Raw genomic sequence first — 15,671 nt, 5'->3', positions numbered from 1 at the left:
TCCCCCACAACAAACATTCTGTGAGGTGAGTGGGGCTGAGAGACTTCAAAGAAGTGTGACTGGCCCAAGGTCACCCAGCAGCTGCATGTGGAGGAGCGGGGAAACGAACCCAGTTCACCAGATTGCGAGTCTACTGTTCTTAACCACTACACCACACTGGCTCTCAGTTAAATTTGATGAGTTCTGAAAGCAAGTTTGAAGGGAGCCACGTGCACACATATCCATCCTTTTCCACTCTCACATACCCACCCTCCTGTTGAAATGCACACACGGCTTGGCAGGCGTTGGGAACACACAGAAACTGAATTTTGTCGCCCTTGCTTGGGTGCTGTTATACGGCATATTCCTTATCTGCGTCAATAAACGTGCTTTGTCTCTTTTCCAGGATGCAGCTATACCCTTTCGCCTAGCTTCTGATTCATGGAATTTCTGTTCTCTGTTTCCTTTAAGCTCAGCTATTGACAGGAAAAATGGAACAAAAGTGGCTATTAAGAAGTTGTACCGTCCATTTCAATCGGAACTTTTTGCCAAGCGAGCCTATCGGGAATTGCGTCTCCTGAAACACATGAAGCATGAAAATGTGAGTATAGAGGCACTAACAAACCTCTCTTCCTCCACATTTTAGGAAGTTAGCTGCTGCGCACTGCGACGGAGTTGCATGGCTTTAAATTCAAATTATTTCAAATGTGTTCATACGCACCTGGATTATTCTATAAAGAAAAACCCGGATGGCTGTCATATGAAATCTGATGTATGTTTGTAATTTTATTTCTCGGCCTGCTGCATGATTGTAATAAAACCTATGAGTGGCTTTCAAAAAAACAAAAAGGACATTGAAGTTAAAACATTCAAAAGATAATTAAAATCCATGGTAAACAAAGGATTAAAACACATTTGCAAGTTTGCAAATAATAATAATAATGCCAAGATGCCAATATTATATGTCCAGAAATTGCTGTTCCTATCCCGGCCATCCTCATGCCTCTTAGTTTATGCATATGAGCGCATATGCATAATGTTTCTTCATATAATCCTGCCATTATATCAGTGAATGTGTCCTCTGTTTTGTTTCAGACTTGACTATTGTTAATGTTTGCAACTTTAATTAAACCCTTGTTAGCAGCTGTTTGCAACAGTCTTCCGTGTTGTACAATTATCATAATGCGAAATATACTTAACTGTTACAAGTGAGTGTAATATATGTGAATATATCATCACAGTAATATTAAGGGCAGTTCACACAATAAATTGCTTTCTATATGCAGCAGTTTGGATCTTGATGATGATGATGATGATGATGATGATGATGATGATGATAATTTATTATTTATACCCTGCCCATCTGGCTGGGTTTCCCCAGCCACTCTGAGCGGCTTCCAACAAAATATTAAAATACAATAGTCTATTAACCATTAAAAGCTTCCCTAAACAGGACTGCCTTCCGATGTCTTCTAAGCCTTCAGATGTCTGTGAAAGTGTGATCCTAAACAAGTTTACCTAGAAAGGCCCATTGAGTTCAATCAAGCTTACTCACATGTAGCCCTGATAAGTTCAATCCAAAAAGTTCACAATAGTAATGTTTCCAATCTCCTCCTCACCCCTGGACCCCAAAGCACTCCATGAAGATCCTCTCTGGGAAGTTGAGTGGGGGCCACCTAAAAATATGGGCAGGTCGGACGCTGGAGGTGGAGGGCGAGAATGGGAAACATTTCTTTCTTGAACTTCCTAAAGGCTGAAATCTTACGCATGGGACTGGCAGCCTATGACCATGGTGCTCTTTATATTTATCAATGTGAGAGCATGCGTGGAAGCGTCAAGATAAGGATAAAAATGTAATTTGTGGTCCACCTTTGAGAGCAAAAGAAGAAGGTAAGAGCTTTAGCAGAAGGATTGTGAGTTAAATTTAAGTTGATATTTCGACAGTGTTGAAATCTCAAGAGAGATAAGCGGTATCGTAAGAGCACATTAGGAGGAAGAGGTCAGCGCAAATGCTGACAGAAGATGTATGAGTATATTAGTCTGCACACATGTTTTTTTGCCCCATCTGGAGATTACGTTTCGGTGGGGGAAATATCATATGTGAACAGTCACTGTGTTTTGAAAGGGATAGAGATGGAATGTTAAAGATAACGTAGAATTAATGTAAAGGGAGAAGGGAGTTAAGTAAATTAATACCACAATTTTTGTTAGGATTTAAAATACAAGCTCATTTAAAACAGTGATTTCAGTCCAGAAGTATACTGAATATACCTCTGTATTACTAAAATTCTGTGCCTTTGCAGCTGATTTCTTGGCAGATTTGCTTGGGACTTATCCCAAACTAAGCATGCATAGGATTGGAACCTGATTTCTTATCCTACATATTGGGAAAGTGTTGATATAATTAAAAGTCAGAAGTATTACTGTCAAGTCCTTTGGACGTTTACTTGGAAATTACGTCCACATTTCAGTAGGACTTCCCATCTAAGCTTTAAACATACTTAGGTCAACTTTGTTTCAACTTTTATTTGAAAGTTATTCAATTAACTTTCTGTCATATAATGTTTAACGAGGCTTTTTATTGATCATGTTACTGATAAATACTGTATCTTCAAGGTTTGGGGTCTGATCAGGTACTTGTTAACATGTAGATAACTCTGTGGAGTACAGCATTGTACAACAGGGTACAATGGCCCCATCTGCACTTAAAGCAGTTTCATACCACTTTAAACATGCATGGTTTCCCCCAAAACAGTCCTGGAAAGTGTAAATTGTTACAGGTGTTGAGAGTTGTTAGGTGACTCCTATTCCCCTCAGGGAGCTATAATTCTCTTGAGGGAATTCTCCCTAAACGGCCTTGGCCCTGTATACCTGAAGGAGCGTCTCCACCCCATCATTCAGCCCGGACACTGAGGTCCAGCTCTGAGGGCCTTCTGGCGGTTCCCTCACTGCGACAAGTGAGGTTACAGCAGGCATAGGCAAACTCGGCCCTCCAGATGTTTTGGGACTACCATTCCCATCATCCCTGACCACTGGTCCTGTTAGCTAGGGATGATGGGAGTTGTAGTCCCAAAACATCTGGAGGACTGAGTTTGCCTATGTCTGAGTTACAGGGAACCAGGCAGAAGGCCTTCTCGGTAGTGGCACCCGCCCTGTGGAACGCCCTCCCACCAGATGTCAAGGAGATAAATACAGCTTTTAGAAGAAATCTGAAGGCATCTCTACATAGGGAAGTTTTTTAAAAAAAGTTTGTTTTATTATGCTTTTATGTTCATTGGAAGCCGCCCAGAGTGTCTGGGGCAACCCAGTCAGATGGGTAGGGCACAAGAAAAATAATAATAATAATAATAATAATAATAATAATAATAATAATAATAATAATAATTGTTATTTGGAGTTTCCTGGGAAGAGGAATTGATTGTCAAATGAATTTGGAAATTGGAGCTCTGTGAGGGAAATAAGGGTCTCCTGACAACTTTTAGAAGCTACATTTCCCAGGATTATTTAAATATATAATGCAAATGTTTGTGCTCAAAACATAAATGAGAATACCACACTGTTACAAAAAAAACCCAAACTCTGTTAAAATTGTTAATAAACAAGACCCTGTTTCCAGTAAAGAAATGAATTGTATCTTGTCAGGATTTTGCACTGGAAAAGCTGCAACCTGGGCATATCTGGGGAAAAAGAGATACTAGCTGAGGGGGGAAAAGAACCACAGCAAAAATAATGACCCTTAGGGATTATTGCTAGCAAACAGCGTCTGTGATTGAGCAGGATGAACCACATGAATGGGGATACTGAGACTCATCATTATAATCCTATTTGCTCTTGATATCAACATGCAATAGGTTTTCTAGGATTCCTGTAGACAGAGTCAACAGGAAATGGGGACGTGGCAAGAAAATTTACGATCATTCTGCTGACTAACGGAATGAAAATTGCAGCCAACGAAAGAGTTATTTGGGAGTAAGAGTAACTATATAATTGGATTGCTGAGGTCAAGATAATTTGAAATAAGTGGTTGTAGTGATGCATACAACCGAAGACTTGATGCTTTTGAATTATGGTGCTGGAGGAGACTCTTGAGAGTCCCATGGACTGCAAGAAGATCAAACCTCTCCATTCTGAAGGAAATCAGCCCTGAGTGCTCACTGGAAGGACAGATCGTGAAGCTGAGGCTCCAATACTTTGGCCACCTCATGAGAAGAGAAGACTCCCTGGGAAAGACCCTGATGTTGGGAAAGATGGAGGGCACAAGGAGAAGGGGACGACAGAGGACGAGATGGTTGGACAGTGTTCTCGAAGCTACCAGCATGAGTTTGACCAAACTGTGGGAGGCAGTGGAAGACAGGAGTGCCTGACGTGCTCTGGTCCATGGGGTCACGAAGAGTCAGACACGACTAAATGACTAAACAACAACAACAAGTGATGCATACAGTGCCATACAAATGAAGGCAATACAGATAACATTTTGTGTATGCCCGTCTCTAAATGTTTTTGTAAGCAGCACCGTAGAAACGCAACATGTTGCGAAATTTAAAACATGCAAGTTGGAGTGGTTTTGGTAAGGCAAAAACTATTGATGATATTCCATGTCTGCCAAGGCAACTTGGCTTCACTGGTCTGTGGTTTTTGATGCATAACATCAAAAGATGAGATCCGTAAAACATCAGAGAGATGCTCTCATTATGTTTCAGTTCATTCAGAATCTGAGAGTGCAGTTGACATAGCATATCTTGCTTCAAAATACATTTGCTGTATAAAAATATAGTGCGTTGGTTTTCAGATAAGCTTGTCAAGCAATAGTAAACAACATATATATATATAGCTCTCAAATGCAGCAGTTTCATTTTAGGAAAAGCGGGTGTTTTTACTGTGCCTCTTCAGTGAAGTACGGTCTTCTTTCTCTTCCCACATTCACCAGCTATGTAATGGATCAAAAATAATCAGAGATCGTGGGTTATAGTGTCCTGGTTTGGCTAAAGTGCTAAACCATTTAATACTACATGAATGAGCCTTGCAGTTGTCGTTCCCATCTCCTCCAGCAGTGATTCTGCAAGGGGGAGACTGGCGGTTTTTGCTTTCGTTTTCAATTAACCACAATTTTAGTGTTATACTCAAACCCTGAATTGTGGTTCATCTTAATTACAGTTTCTTGAAACAAGCCAGCTTCATAAATCACAATTTGAAGTTTATTTGTTTCAGTAAACTATAGTTAACAATAACTGCGGCTTATCTGCGTTGGAACATAATACTAAATTGAAAGTCTCCCATCGGTCTCATAACTACATCAGAGAGGAGAAGGGAAGCAGCAACTGAAAAGCATGAGGCTTGTTCACATAATACTAAACCAAACACATCCTATGCTTCTACCACACTAGTCCTGAGAGCCCCCCAAACCACAGGTTGTTGGGGAACTATGGTGAGGAGGTAGAAGCCTCCATTCTGCAATCACAACTTGTTCTGGGTTGTTGGGATCCAGCCCTCTATATCCGTTACAAATGGAATTACTGATATACAGTGGTACCTTGGTTCTCAAACTTAATCCGTTCCGGAAGTCCATTCCAAAACCAAAGCGTTCCAAAACCAAGGTGCAATTTCCCATAGAAAGTAATGCAAAGTGGATTAATCCGTTCCAGACTTTTAAAAACAACCCCTAAAACAGCAATTTAACATAAATTTTACTATCTAATGAGACCATTGATCCATAAAATGAAATAAATAAACAATGTACTGCAGTCACTCAATCAATCAGTATCTGAACTGGTTCCACACAGTCACACACAAAAAAAGAGCTTCAAAAACAAGAACACAAAATAAATAGCAAAAACAGACAGACCTCAGTGTAACACTCAAAACGGAAGTGTGGCTCTCAGATCGGAAGTTAACACTCAAAACGGAGCACATTTGGCTTCCAAAAAGAGTTCGCAAATCGGAACACTTACTTCCGGGTTTGCAGTGTTTGGGTTCCAAGTTGTTTGAGTACCAAGGCGTTTGAGAAGCAAGGTACCACTGTACCACCATTTATTTCAGCATTTCTCTTGCAAATAATAACTTGCATAGGGTTATATTGTTGTTGTTGTTGTTGTTGTTGTTGTTGTACCTTCTCATCCATCCCTTTTTGTGATTGTTAAATGCCAGGGCTTTTAATTATTCCCCTCCCCCTTTCATAGGTAATTGGACTACTAGATGTCTTCACACCAGATGCGTCGCTGGATAAATTTAATGACTTGTAAGTTTACAATTCTCTTGAAAATTTTGGATGATATATAAATATTTGTGTTTAGGTTCCAAGAGGACTGGTTGCTTTGTGGCCTTATGGCGGTCACTGTGATATAAAAGCTACATTCTTATTTAATTTGCTTTAAAGTATATCTGTAGAATTACTGTCTCCCTTAAGTAAAAACAGCTAGGCCTGATTTATGCATTAGCAGGAGCACCATGGCAACTACCTTTCCACGCAAGTATGTAGTAATATTTGTCATGTTAAGGACTTGTAAAGTGTGTTAGCTGACCTGATTTTACATTAAAAAGTATATTGGAGTTTCTCATGAGTCAAGAGTAAAGCTTACTTTGAATAAGTGGATGTTACTTCTGTGCTATTCCAGCTGGTAGAGGAATTTCAGCTGCACTGCATTACAGCGGTGCCTCCATTTGCGGACAGGATCCGTTCCGGAGGTCCGGCCGGATCCCGAGGTTTTCGCAACCGGAGGACCGCTTCTGCGTATGCACACGCAGCAAAACCTGGTAAAATACTTCCAGGTTTGTCGCTTACATATCCCGAAGTTTACGTAACCAGAGGGTTATGTAAGCGGAGGTATGACTGTATTAGAGAAAATGACCTTTCAAATAGAGATAGTAAAGGGTAAAGGGACCCCTGACCATTAGGTCCAGTCGTGCCCGACTCTAGGCGCTCATCTCGCTTTATTGGCCAAGGGAGCCAGCGTACAGCTTCTGGGTCATGTGGCCAGCATGACTAAGCCGCTTCTGGCGAACCAGAGCAGCACACGGAAACGCCGTTTACCTTCCCGCAGCACCATCCGCGTCCCACTGAAATCAAGATATAAAACCACAAAAGTCATAATAAAAACCCAATAGCCCCCCCATTTTTTTTAAAAGGGTATAGGATGTCAAAGGGACGCGGGTGGCGCTGTGGGTAAAAGCCTCAGCGCCTAGGGCTTGCCGATCGAAAGGTCGGCGGTTTGAATCCCCGCGGCGGGGTGCGCTCCCGTCGTTCGGTCCCAGCGCCTGCCAACCTAGCAGTTCGAAAGCACCTCCGGGTGCAAGTAGATAAATAGGGACCGCTTACTGGCGGGAAGGTAAACGGCGTTCCGTGTGCTGCGCTGGCTCGCCAGATGCAGCTTGTCACGCTGGCCACGTGACCCGGAAGTGTCTGCAGACAGTGCTGGCCCCCGGCCTCTTGAGTGCGATGGGCACACAACCCCAGAGTCTGTCAAGACTGGCCCCTACGGGCAGGGGTACCTTTACCTTTACCTTTAGGATGTCAAACAGATCAACCAAAGGCCTGGTTAAAAAGGAACGCTTTTGCCTGGCGCCTAAAGTTGTAAAATGAAGGCACCAGGCAAACTTCCCTGGGGAGAGCATTCCACAGACGGGGAGCCGCTGCAGAGAAGGCCCCGTTCTCATGTTGCCACCCTCCGGACCTCTCAAGGAGGAGGCGCACAAAGGAGGGCCTCAGAAGGTCATCTCAGGGTCCAGGTAGGTTCATATGGAAAGAGACAGTCCTTGAGGTCTTGCGGTCCTGAGCCATTTAAGGCTTTATAGGTCAAAACCAGTGTTTTGATTTGGGCCCGGAAACTAATTGGTAGCCAGTGCAGTTGGACCAGGATCCGTATAATATTCTCAAACCGTTTTGCTCCGGTGAGCAACCTGGCCGCTGAATTCTGCGCCAGCTGAAGTTTCCGAACCATCTTCAGAGGCAGCCCTACATATAACGCAGATAGAGACAACAGGGTTGCAGGGAGGCTACACCTGGTTCTCTGCTTTTGGTAGATGAGCTGGTGTACAGGTTTCTCCCATTTTCTTCTTAACGTGTACACAGCAGTGCAGACCGCAAGCTTTTATTTAAAAGCCTGCGCACAGAATGCAGCTCTAGCAAGCTACTCTCATTAACTACCTGTGTGTTCTAGGAGCAATTAGTGAGCTATCTCCAATTGGCTTTGAAATATTCATGAGCTTTCAGCAAATTAGCTATAATAAAATCGCGGGGTGAGCACACATCTATGTTTTCATTATTCAAGATTACCCACACAGTCTGAAGATTATTAACCTTGGTTCCTTGCGTATCCGAGTTATTGATGAGGGAGCTTTGTTTGTTTCCTTTGCACTAAATATAGCTGAAATGTTCCGGCTTCTCCACCTCCCATTCTGCCTATTTAGTCACTTTGTATGAATTTCATTGCTCCCACTTTGAAACTTGAATAATTGAAGAGTATAGGGTGGAATTTCCATCACAGCCTAAAGCACTGCCATCGCATCATTTTATACATGTTTATTATTGAGTAAGTGCCATTAAATTCAGTGGAATTTAGTAAACATCTATAGTAGTGGGTTGCAAGTCAGTGTGAGATCTCAAGCTAAGAGAGATTTTGATCCAAAAGCATTATGGAAGCCCTTATAATTGTATTGAATCAATCCAGTTTTATCATTTAATGTCTAGTATAAAATTGTGTCTGGCAACTAATGGCATTAACTACCAGTCAGTATTTTGTGCTTGACTGCAAGTGACATGTTTACAGTCGTTTTTTGAAAGCATAAACTGATTGCGGTGTTTGGTTAAATAAACCTTGCCTTAAACACAAGCTTGCAAAATAGCACCTACAGTAATTCTCAGAAATGATTGTTTTGTAATATTAATGTTTTTATTTGAATTGGTGTGTTGTTTTGTCAAGCAAAATTATTTCTTTCTTTTTTTTTAGCTACCTTGTCATGCCGTTTATGGGAACAGACTTGAGCAAAATAATGAAGCATGAGAAGCTAACTGAAGACAGAATCCAGTTCCTGGTCTATCAAATGTTAAAGGGCCTAAAGGTTAGATCTCTCGCACACACACACCGCATCTCTCTCTCTCTCTCTCTCTCTCTCTCTCTCTCTCTCCGTTTTTGTTTGTTTTATGCACTAGACTTTTCCTAAGATCTTGTGGTTCGGAAATTGGGATTGTGCTGCAGGCTCCTTCACACACAAATTCCCAATGCCTTTCATGGTCTCTTTTCATGGGCACCACAGTTCAAGAAGGACACTGACAAACTGGAACGTGTCCAGAGGAGGGCAACCAAAATGGTCAAAGGCCTGGAAACGATGCCTTATGAAGAACGGCTAAGGGAGCTGGGCATGTATAGCCTGGAGAAGAGGAGGTTAAGGGGTGATATGATAGCCATGTTCAAATATATAAAAGGATGTCATATAAAGGAGGGAGAAAGGTTGTTTTCTGCTGCTCCAGAGAAGCGGACACGGAGCAATGGATCCAAACTACAAGAAAGAAGATTCCACCGAAACATTAGGCAGAACTTCCTGACAGTAAGAGCTGTTCGACAGTGGAATTTGCTGCCAAGGAGTGTGGTGGAGTCTCCTTCTTTGGAGGTCTTTAAGCAGAGGCTTGACAACCATATGTCAGGAGTGCTCTGATGGTGTTTCCTGCTTGGCAGGGGGTTGGACTCGATGGCCCTTGTGGTCTCTTCCAACTCTATGATTCTATGGTGTAGCACATTCTACCCAATCTATTTCCCTTCAGATATCACTAGACCAGGCACCCCCAAACTCAGCCCTCCAGCTGTTTTGGGACTACAACTCCCATCATCCCTAGCTAATAGGACCAGTGGTCAGGGATGATGGGAATCATAGTCCCAAAACAGCTGGAGGGCTGAGTTTGGGGATGCCTGCACTAGACTATACCTACCATCAGCTCTGAACATCGGCCATGCTGACTAGCTGATGGGACTCTGGTCGGGGGGAGGGGGAGAGGCTGGTATAGTGTCACATCTGAACTGGTACTAACTAGCCAGGATTGCAAATCGGGGGGGGGGGGTTCAGGGTTTGAAGTGGTCTGCAAGCCCTAGTTGAGTGAGAATCTGCCTAATGCTCATTTGATAGTGTTACATTTGAATTGGTGAGCAAGTTTCCCTCATATTTATTTCTAGACATATTTATAGGTCCTTTTTTAGAGCGTAGTCTTCCCAAGACAGCTGACAGAACAGTAGTAAGGCATGAAATGCTCTTAAAAGCAAGCCATTTTAAAACAGCAACATGACTAAAACAGCAGCTTAGACTCCAGTGATTAAGACATAGCACTAAAAACATTTTTTTAAATGGCTCAGTAACTTAAGCCAGCATCGCTATAAGATCTTAAGGCAACCTGATACAAATGCATTTTTTAAAAAGCTTATAATGTTGGGCCTTTTACAGCCCAGTAGGGAAAGAGTTCCACCATCTAGAGAGGCACCACAGAAGAGACCCTGTCTCTCATGCCAACCTACTGATTTGACGTGCAGGTTTGGAGCATCAAATTTAAACTGTACTTCTTTCCTTAGAATTACAGTTACAGTGGTACCTCAGGTTACATACGCTTCAGGTTACATACGCTTCAGGTTACAGACTCCGCTAACCCAGAAATAGTGCTTCATGTTAAGAACTTTGCTTCAGGATGAGAACAGAAATCGTGCAGCGGCAGCGCGGCAACAGCAGGAGACCCCACTAGCTAAAGTGGTGCTTCAGGTTAAGAACAGTTTCAGGTTAAGTACAGACCTCCGGAACGAATTAAGTACTTAACCCAAGGTACCACTGTACAGTTACTGCAGTTCGGCTGTGGAGACAGGCTTTTGAATATGGACCCCTAACAGATGGGTGCCTAGAGCTGTATGAGTGTAGCCCCATAAAATAAATTCCATGTTCACCCATCAGCTGTTTGGAAGACATAGCACAGGAATGAATTTAGTTCTTAAAGGTAAAGGGACCCCTGACCATTAGGTCCAGTTGTGGACAACTCTGGGGTTGCAGCGCTCATCTCGCTTTATTGGCCGAGGGAGCCGGCGTACAGCTTCCGGGTCATGTGGCCAGCATGACTAAGCCACTTCTGGCAAACCAGAGCAGCGCACGGAAATGCCGTTTGCCTTCCTGACGGAGCGGTACCTATTTATCTACTTGCACATCATGCTTTCGAACTGCTAGGTTGGCAGGAGCAGGGACCAAGCAACAGGAGCTCACCCCGTCACAGGGATTCGAACCGCCGACCTTCTGATCGGCAAGCCCTAGGCTCTGTGGTTTAACCCACAGCGCCACCCGCATTTCTGAATTTAGTCTTTATTCTTCCTCAACTGTTTCTTTTAGACTAGGATTGGTCATGGGCACTATTGGATCACTTGACTTGCTCCTCCCCGCTTGACAGAAACATTATATTATTACTGACTTTTGATTCCATTGTGAAAGGGCAGAGCCCACTTTAAAACGCATGCTGTCTGATCTTATTACCATGGCATGCTTCAGAAAAAAAAGGTCTCGTCATAAGTGAAATGTGATTGCAGGCTGCATCTTGACCTAGATATATTGGCTAAAACCCAGGGTTCTTACTGCTGTATTTGTATCCATCCTGAGAGCATGAGAGCTGGCCTACAAAGTTTGAATAACTGAGTGAAAAGGGCATGCCAAAAGAGAGGAAATGGGATGTTAATGTTAATGGCAAATGGATTCCTTCAATCCCCTCCCCCCATGTAAAAAAACCCACAAAGAGAAATCTGTAGCTTGCCTGCTAGCTGGAAATGACAAAAGTGAGGGATTAAGAATAAAGTGTGTCTTGTGATCAGATATATCCCTTAGTTTTGTTGGACTGTTGGCATATTCAATACCTTGAATCCAACTTAGTACTTCTGAGTCCAGATTTAGGCTGCAGTCCTGTATTTAATTTAAAAAGGTAAAGGACCCCTGGATAGTTAAGTCCAGTCAAAGGCGACTGTGGGGTGTGGTGCTCATCTCGCTTTCAGGCCAAGGGAGCCAGCATTTGTCCACAGAAAGCTTTCCAGGTCATGTGGCCAGCATGACTAAACCGTTTCTGGTGCAACGGAACACCGTGACGGAAACCAGAGCGCACAGAAACACCATTTACCTTCCTGCTGCAGCGGTACCTATTTATCTACTTGTACTGGCGTGCTTTCAAACTGCTAGGTTGGCAGGAGCTGGGACAGAGTAGCAGGAGCTCACTTCATCGCGGGGATTCGAACCGCCGACCTTTTGATTGGCAAGCCCAAGAGGCTCATGGTTTAGACCACAGCGTCACCTGCATCCTTTGTATTTAATTAGCTGAGAGTAAGCACTGTTGAACTTAATGGAACTTACATATGAGTAGATAGCTATGTATAGAATTGCACAGCTAGTGTGTTTTACTGTTTATTTGCCTGTTTCTCTTGCTGCTTTGCTTTCTTTTCTTTTTTTTAAAAAGGTGCAGTCTAGGAATCAGCCATTGCTATTAGGGCCTTACACAATGGGTTCGGAGGCAGGACACTCTTGCCTGGTGGGTGAGAAAATGCAATGCAACTTCCCTGCCTCACACAGTCTCTCACGTTTGTCTGAACAGGCCCATTATCTCAGTAAGAAATGAAGGCAGAAAAGCAGCAAGACGATAAAGTTATTCAGGCAGCCTAGAATATATATTTTTTTAAGCATCTCAGTTTCAGTGAGGCATCAGAGACGAAGGAATCACTATAAGAAAGGGGGAAATAAATAGTTTGTCTGGTTGCCACAATTCTTCTATACCCTGCAATAATAATAATTATAATTATAATTATTATTATTATTATTATTTATTTATTTATTTATACCCCGCCCATCTGGCTGGGCTTTCCCAGCCACTCTGGGCGGCTTCCAAAAGAATATTAAAATACTATAATACATCAAACATTAAAAGCTTCCCAAAACAGGGCTGCCTTCAGATGTCTTCTAAAAGCCTGGTAGTTGTTGTTCTCTTTGACATCTGGTGGGAGGGTGTTCCACAGGGAAGGCGCCACTACCGAGAAGGCCCTCTGCCTGGTTCCCTGTAACTTGGCTTCTTGCAGTGAGGGAACCGCCAGAAGGCCCTCGGTGCTGGACCTCAGTGTCCGGGTAGAACGATGGGGGTGGAGACGCTCCTTCAGATATACTGGACCAAGGCCGAAATAGTTACAGGTAGGTAGCCATGTTGGTCTGCCGTAGTCGAAAAAAATTCCTTCCAGTAGCACCTCAGAGACCAACTAAGTTTGTTATTGGTATGAGCTTTTGTGTGCATGCACACTTCTTCAGATAGCTGCAATAGAAATGATTGCCTTCATTGTTCATAGGGCAAGTTATTCATCCTCTGATGAAAACCCTATAGCAGCCTGTCTCTTACCAAAATATTTGTTTCCTTGTTTGGTGTAGATTACGAGTACAAGTCTAGCCGCTATCTCCATTTGAATTCTAAATGTATCTTGGATCTACGCAGAATGTGCTAAATTGAGTAGAAGAAGCACATAATTGTGCAATTATGCAAAACATGTCAAACAACCTTGCAAATGAAAAGGAAAAGAAAGGTCCTTTACTTTTCGTGTCTAATGGAATAGACAAAAGTCCTCAGGACGCAATTCCGAACTTCAGGGTTCACTCTTAATGTCTAGCTTTAAACACTTTTGTACTGCGTGACCTGTACAAACGCTACTTCCAAATCCACTCTCGCTGATCCAGATGTTTTCTGTATAGACTTACATGTCAGTGACTTATTAAATCCACTTCACATGGAGGCTCAGTGAGCTTATGATGTAGCCATTGGTTCCTTGCTTTCCACACACATCATTAAATGTCCAAACTGTTGTCTGGTTTTGTGTTCAACCTAAACAAACATAGTTATCTGGGGGGGGGGGGATCAGTAAGGAGATTATCTACCTTGAGGGACATTTCTCTGCCTGAGCAGCAATCACACAAAGCCCACTTCACACTGTCCTTGGTTCACCTTTAAGCTATTGTTTAGCTCAAAATGCTGTGTGTGCATTTCTGTTTTGACATGATTTTGCGGGAGGCTTATCAACTCGCATGCTGCTTTTGATTGCATGCAGTTGCTTCTTATCTCAGGCCTAGTTTGCATACCCTTCCTGGAAACAGCCCAAACCACCATGCACAAAACGAGAGCATTTAAAGCGGCAATTTACATTGCTGTTTCTCTGTGTGAATGAGTCCCAAATGAGGGTCCTGTGTTCTTGGTAAGAATAGCAAAGCAATATAGCCTCTCTCTGTCGAACTGTTTCCTCTGCACTTCTTTCTCATGGATATTGGCTTGTAGCCTAAGATAAGGAAGCGCATGGAAGGAAAGTTCCCCATTGCCTCCTTCCCATTTGCGGGTGGCGCTGTGGTCCAAACCACTGAGCCTCTTGGGCTTGCCGATCAGAAGGTCAGCAGTTCAAATCCCCGCGACAGGGTGATGTCCTGTGGCTCTGTCCAGCTCCTGCCAACCTAGCAGTTTGAAAGCACGACAGTGCAAGTAGATAAAGAGGTACCACTGCCACGGTAAATGGGAAGGTAAATGGCGTTTCCGAGCGCTCTGGTTTCTGTCACGTTGTGCCAGAAGCAGTTTAGTCCTGCTGGCCATAGGACCTGGAAAGCTGTCTATGGACAGACGCCGGCTCTCTCGGCCTGAAAGCGAGATGTGTGCCGCAACCCCATTGTCGCCTTTGACTGCACTTAACCATCCAGGGGTCCTTTACCTTTTTGTTTTTACCAGTGAATCCTTCTACAAGGCCTCTGGAGATGCTGGGGACCTTGCCTGAACAATGTGGCATAGTTTGCAGTAGGGAGGAACGCCCAAGAAACTTTTCTTCCATGAACATCCTTCAGTTTAACTTACCTTAGGATCCAAGCCCATTTTTGAGCAATTTCACCCTTCCCCAGCAGTCCCCATTAATACACCCCATCCCATGTTGTTCGGGTTTTGGTGTCGATGGGGAAGGGAGGGATAGGAATCTTTTTCTCACATGAACTTTCTTAACTGTGCGAAATTCTGGGGGAGTTGAAGAGCCTCAGTCTACTTCGAAATGAAATGAGTGAGGCTTGCTTCGGCAGTAACCCGCAACTCTCGCTCCGAAGTGCAGTTCTTGGTTTGAACGTGGCTGTAAAGCACACAGAGCTAGGAGCCCTTAAGAATATTCACCTTCGCAGTGTTACCCAACCTTGGGCCTCCAGCTGTTTTTGGACTACAACTCCCATCATCCCTAGCTAGCAAGACCAGCGGTCAGGGATGATGGGAATTGTAGTTCAAAAACAGCTGGAGGCCCAAGGTTGGGAAACACTGAACTAGAGAGTTGTAGACTGGTGCCTAAGAAGTCCTCACTCATTTCAAATTGGCTTATATTTTGTTGATTTCGAGGTCTAATGCTTAAAAGTCCAAGCTAAACGTTTATTCAGAAATAAGTGCTTCTGGGCTTAGGTAGAATTAACTTCCTTGCAAATAAATGTGTTTAGGATTATAGACAGAACTTTCTCTGGGTATATTCACTGAGTGCAGATGTGTTTTATTAGTTCTGCATAACAGGGATATTTAGGAGAAGGCATACCCTAATTGGAATGCATTTGTTTCTCAGAAGAGGGAGTTGGCTGCTGGCAGGAAATGTCTATTTTTTCCTGTTTCTTCTTAGGCCACTAGGATTCTCCAATTACTTAGAAGTATTTCCTTTGCAACT

General features: G+C 43.2%; 1 protein-coding gene across 2 annotated transcripts in view; it reads left to right on the top strand.

Moving 5' to 3' along the window:
- Window positions 1-15,671, top strand: part of LOC114605285 (mitogen-activated protein kinase 12) — a 40,267-nt gene that overhangs the window by 5,464 nt on the left and 19,132 nt on the right. Inside the window, exons 2-4 of one of the 2 annotated variants that reach the window (XM_028746331.2) lie at window positions 451-580; window positions 6,156-6,214; window positions 8,922-9,033. In XM_028746331.2, coding sequence (XP_028602164.2) covers window positions 451-580; window positions 6,156-6,214; window positions 8,922-9,033 — 301 coding nt within the window. The remainder of the gene's footprint in view (window positions 1-450; window positions 581-6,155; window positions 6,215-8,921; window positions 9,034-15,671) is intronic. The other variant, XM_077935828.1, reaches the window with a different exon arrangement.

Source organism: Podarcis muralis, chromosome 10, assembly GCF_964188315.1.
Source record: "Podarcis muralis chromosome 10, rPodMur119.hap1.1, whole genome shotgun sequence".
In the NCBI taxonomy this organism is placed as follows: Eukaryota; Metazoa; Chordata; class Lepidosauria; order Squamata; family Lacertidae; genus Podarcis; species Podarcis muralis.
This window is presented reverse-complemented; position numbering and strand designations above follow the sequence as displayed.